Here is a 5,544-nt window from a genome sequence, read left to right on the forward strand (position 1 = left end):
GAAAAGAAAAGAAAAGAAAAGAAAAGAAAAGAAAAGAAAAGAAAAGAAAAGAAAAGAAAAGAAAAGAAAAGAAAAGAAAAGAAAAGAAAAGAAAAAGAAAAAGAAAAAGAAAAGAAAAGAAAAATCCAAACCTAGAGAAATGCAGAGAAATCTTACTGTTTTAACTTAAACAATGTATTTTTGAGGTAGCTCAGATGCCTCTCCAGTTGCTGGTAGCTATTTTAAAAGATAGGATACAAAAGCACAGTTTCTCTGAATCTCAAAATTAATAGTTGTGAGCTCGGCATTTTTCCCCAATTAAATTTTGAAAGTTTTACAAATGACAACACTATTACAAACATCAAGCCCTTAAGCACTTGTTCCAACCAGCAGGAAATTCAACTTCAATATCTTAAAAAGTAAAAGTTCAAGACTTACCTTTCAAAGGAGGAGCCAATTTAAATCCATGCATTTTTAGTCGATCTAGCACAGCTTCCTTGTTTTCTTCTCTTCCCCAAAAACTCATTTGTACAGGCATGGTAAAGACATTTTTTGCTCCATAAGGGACAACCCTGTTAAAAATCAGAGAAACAATACAAAACACTACATTAATCTTTAATTTTTWAAATCTTTTATAATGAACTTTTTTTTCAGTAAAAGGTATTCCAAAGTGTTTATTTTCAGCAAAAGATAGTTTTCCAGACAAGCTTATGCAGCATGTGTCCTAAAGTCTTTTACAGAAGCTACCACATCTAGTTTGAGTTCCACAATGACCTTTCTTTCAGGAATTTGCTCCCACTACAATCTCTGAATTTTATCATATATGCGAAAGAATGAACTGTAATGTAAGTAGTTCAAGAGAGTAGTAAAGAGTAGTAAAGAGCCTGAAAACATGAAGTTTTAATCATATTGCTGTGAGCTGTCATTTCTGCCAAAAGAGGATAATTACAATAGTTTTCTGAAAATGCCAGTAGAGTAGAGCAATAGAATGCTTCCATTACTTTATAATTCATGAAACTAAAAGTGTGATTTGTCCACTTACCCTTCAACTACTGCTAGTTTGTTGTCCATAATGCCTGCCAATGCTGCTGCTAGTTCTTTTTTAATATGTCCTACTTGGTCTCCATTCACATTATTTACTTTCACTGCATTTTTATCATAAGGATTATTAGGCTCCCTCTGCAGTGCAACCATTTCATTGCTATTAACCTAACAAAAACAAAACCACAAAACAACTCATTAAGGTGCAAATTATTTGCAGAAGTACTTAAAACACATTTATTTAAATGTCCTGAAGCTTAAAGTTAATTTGGCATAGCATTCTGTTTAGTCACTGTAATAATCTAACACTTATTCAAAATACCAAAAGCATTACAAAAGAATGATCTGATGTCAGCAATTTAGAAAGCACTCCTGAGAGCAAGAACTATATCCGACACCAACATAACAGATGAGTGTAAGTCTCGTAAAACCTTTTCTGTAAAGAAGCATCCCTTTATGTCAGTCTGAACAGTTCAAAGACTTATGTAATTACTTGTTTTCAATCATCTTCATTTGAGTCAGAGGATCAGCCAATTTACGAAATAACTAAATCATATTTGAAAGAGAGTTACTGTAATTGTATTTTGAAAAATAAACTAGTTTTAGATTATACATTTCCCGTGAAGAATTTTGAATACAGTAAGTTGGAAAAAAAAATCTAACACTACACAGTCAAAAATTCTGTGAAATTTTGAAATTTAATTAAAGGTCTTTTTTGAAGTTGGCAACGCTTTGTTCTGCTTTATTATTTATCATGCACTTACAACCCCCGTGTAGTATCGTAATCCAACGATACTTCCTCGCAAAGTTCCATATAAGATAGCTGAATCTGTATCCTCTTCATCTGTTCCAGAAGTGTCACCTCTAGAGAAGCCTTCTAACTTAAGACTGGAGCAAAACTCAGAAGAGGAATTATGAGAATAGTTTCTCTCTTCCATGTAGAAGTTATGTGGCGAGCATTCCCACGTAAAACCTCTGCAGAAAGACACAATGTGAATTATTTGACAATAACTTAATTATAACAAATAATAACAATTGAAAGATTATTTCCTTGTAACCACTTACGTTCACCCCTTTACATGATGGCTACCTATAAACCTAAGCCGAACAATTTTATTCAGATAGTATTTCCCTTGAAACATTCAAAAAAGTCTTATGTTAGAGTAACATTTTTATGCCATTTTTTAATCTCCAATAAATTCATTTAGTCAAATTACAATAAAGAAGAGTTGACAACATAACTGACAACACTGAAGCATTTGTGCATTTTACCACACATTCCCTCACAGGAATATCTTAGGCAACAACATTAAGAAATCATTTTCCTTTAGTTATGTCTCTAATTGTAGTTGGCATAGTAGCATTTCTGTTTATTTTCCAAACGCCATTTTATCTGATTTAAGAGAAAAGTTAGAAGAGTGTTGTTAACTGATTGCCTCTGTATGACTTCATGCCTACAGATCCACAAGTGACAGCACAAAAGATCAGAAATACTTGCAAGTTGCAACACTAAACAACATTTCCCTACATTTTTATTACACCTAACAAGTAATGACTTGTCGATCTGTAATATAAATTTCCATCAGCCAGGTTCCCTGACAAAAAGAAACATCTAGTAACTCCTGCTCTTGCACAGTAACTAACAGATGGAAATGTCTGTTTATGAAGTTTAAATGAACATGTAATTATTCATGTTTTGCACATCCAATTATGTTAAGAATCTTATTAATTAAAGCCATTAGTTTCAACATGGGAGTTCTCTGGACCTTGGCACAGCTTCACTTTGGTTTATTTTGCACGTAACATCTAAAGCAACTGTAAAGCCAACACTGTACTTCCTCTGATAGCAAAAGCACACTGCAGAAGAACTCGCGAGGGGTCAGCCGGAAGGCAGACAGCCGCTGCCCGTCTGGGGAGCGCTCGGGGGCCGTGCTAGGACTCAGAAGCCGCCCGCCGGGCCGGCGCTGCCGGGGCAAGGAGAGCGCGCCGCAGGCCCGCCCCGCCCTGCACCGCGCTGCGCCGGCCGCCACCGAGGCTCCGCGCCTCCAAGGGCGCGGCTGCGGAGCAGCCCAGTGCGCACCCGACCCGCCGCTGACGGTCTAGCGCAACGCGCCCAGCCCCTCCCGCCCCCGCCTCACTTGGGCACTCGCCACGACATGGCGGCAGCCGGCCTGTCGCGGCCCCGGCGCTGCTCCGACGGCCGGGCACTGCCCCGCGCCCCGGGCCTGACTGACAGCAGCAACCACCAATCCCTACCGAGCACACACATACGCCGACCAATGGAGACAGCGCGGGCAGGACGGAAGCGCCACCCTCTGTGCCCGCCCCGCGCACTGGCCGCGCGCAGCAGGTGCTCGCGCTCGCGCCGGCGCCGCCTCGGGGCTGCGGCGCGCCACGGCCCGCGCGCGCCAACCCCGCCAGTGCTTGCAGCGCCCTGCACATTGCCGACTGTACCGGACAGCTGGGGGCGTTAAAAAATCCACTTGCAATGGTATAGGACGCGTGCAATTAGCCATAACAGTTCATGGGGTTCCAAAGATCATAAAATCAGTAAGGTTGGAAGGGACCTCTGGAGATCATCTAGTCCAACCCCCCTGCTCAGCAGGGTCACCTAGAGCATGGCAGACAGSGTTSCATSCAGGTGGGCCTTGAAGATCTCCAGAGAAGGAGACTCCACAACCTCTCTGGGCAACCTGTGCCAGTGCTCCGTCACTCGCACAGGGAAGAATTTCCCCCTCACATTCAGGCAGAACTTCTGTGGCTCACTTTTTGCCCATTGCCTCTTGTCCTGTCATATGGGACAACTGAAGAGTTTGTCCCTGCCCCCCTGACACCCTCCCTTCAGGTACTGGTACACATTGATAACATCCACCCAGTCTTCTCTTCCCCAGGCTGAAGAGGCCCAGCTCTCGCAGCTGTTCCTCTCTGCTGCCAAGATGCCAAGAAAGTAAGAGCATCCAAAGACTGTCAAAGTCTTATTTTGTGAAAACTCATAATAAATCTGATTTAAATAGTAGCTTCCACTTATTACACTTTTTTTTTTTTTGGGGGGGGGGACAAAATTGATAGAATACTCCCTCATTTTGCAGATTCACCAAACCCAAAAGTGACAGTTCATTCACAGAAGTTTTCCAACAGAATTTCTTTTACAATACAGCCTAGTTCCTTTTGCTTCCTAATTCTTTGGCAATCATGCTGCAGACTGAAGGGAATCCTGCTCTTGGGCAAACCAGGACACCATCAAGGGTAGCAGAGTCTAATGTGCTTTCAATACACTGATGCTTCCAACATCCACAGTGCCACATAAAACCCCAATAAAGAATGTCTTGCGGTCAGAATACTATGACTTACACAGTTCACTGCCCTCTCCTGACATTTAAGATTGCCTCAACATTCAAACTAAAAGTTTTAAATATCAAAAGTCCTTCAGAAATGAGTACTTTCTTCATTCATTCATTTTATTAACCCTATACTATTTCCTTATACTCTCCCTCTCTTACCTCTCACTGTAAATTCTCTTGTCTTTCATACTAAGCTTGCAAGATTGTTGTCTGATCTTGAATAGACCAGAAACACAGACCAGGACATCTACGAAAGTCACGGCATACTTTGGTCTTGTTGTTTTCTAGTCTGGTATGATCAATACGGCTGAGAACACTATGATCATCGGCACATTCTGCAAATGGTTAGGTACAGCAGTTTATAATGTTTTTAAAAGGTATTTCCATCATCAGGAGTTTAGTAACTACGTACAAAACATCTGCAGCAATCAGACATCAAGTCCTTTCAGATTTTAAAGAGATTTTTTATTGTAATTTTTCTTGAAGAATATATGAACGAAGATGACTCCAAAGTCCCTCTTAGTGGCTCTGAACTACAGCCCATATTTTGAGAACTTACTTTCAGACTCATTTCAAAACATGAAAGCGGTAGTGGATAGAGGAAAGAAAAAAACATACTATGCAGATCAACATGTTACTTGCAGACTGTTTTTTTGCCATGGAGGGAAAGCAATACAATCCAGACATCATGCAAATCAAAAATACAATCTTCTAAACTGTTCACTTGCACATTTTAATAAACAAAAATATTGTAATAAATTAGGCCTCTCATGTCTCCTTTGGTGACGCTGAACATTTTTGCATCATTACCACAAGATGGCACTACTGCACACTTTTTTTCCTCCTCTGTGCCTGTTATTGCTAGGTATTTAGGATAACAACCATTGAAAAGAGATCTGTGTCCAGGAAGAGTTATGATCAGAAGTCCCCCTTAACTTACAAATTAGGATGGTTAAAATGTACCAGAATTCTGGCAGCTAGGAGTAAATGAGTAAGTCTGACATGTATACAGAGGACTGCAGAAAGAGCTGAACATATTCAGGTCATTTGGCGGTAAATGGATAATTCTGTAATTTAGATTTAAATGCTGTTCTTGCATGTATCTGCACAACTCTTTCCAGCAGAGAGGAATTAACAGTACTGCAAAGAGTTTTGCCAGTAAAATTTGTAATAGAGTTTGTGT

At 40.4% G+C, this 5,544-nt stretch overlaps 1 protein-coding gene across 3 annotated transcripts in view; it reads right to left on the reverse strand.

The window, feature by feature from the left end:
- The window catches only part of HLTF (helicase like transcription factor), a 24,503-nt gene extending 21,274 nt beyond the window's left edge, over positions 1-3,229 (reverse strand). For all 3 annotated transcript variants that reach the window (XM_085302806.1, XM_085302807.1, XM_085302805.1), the window contains exons 1-4: positions 3,159-3,229; positions 1,785-1,995; positions 1,022-1,188; positions 418-551 (exon numbers count right to left, since the gene is read on the reverse strand). In XM_085302806.1, coding sequence (XP_085158932.1) covers positions 418-551; positions 1,022-1,188; positions 1,785-1,995; positions 3,159-3,178 — 532 coding nt within the window. In that variant the 5' untranslated portion in view covers positions 3,179-3,229. The remainder of the gene's footprint in view (positions 1-417; positions 552-1,021; positions 1,189-1,784; positions 1,996-3,158) is intronic.
- Between the last annotated feature and the right edge of the window lie 2,315 nt (positions 3,230-5,544).

Source organism: Rhea americana, unplaced genomic scaffold (assembly GCF_003343005.1).
Source record: "Rhea americana isolate MKP2758 unplaced genomic scaffold, rheAme1 scaffold_193, whole genome shotgun sequence".
Lineage (NCBI taxonomy): Eukaryota > Metazoa > Chordata > Aves > Rheiformes > Rheidae > Rhea > Rhea americana.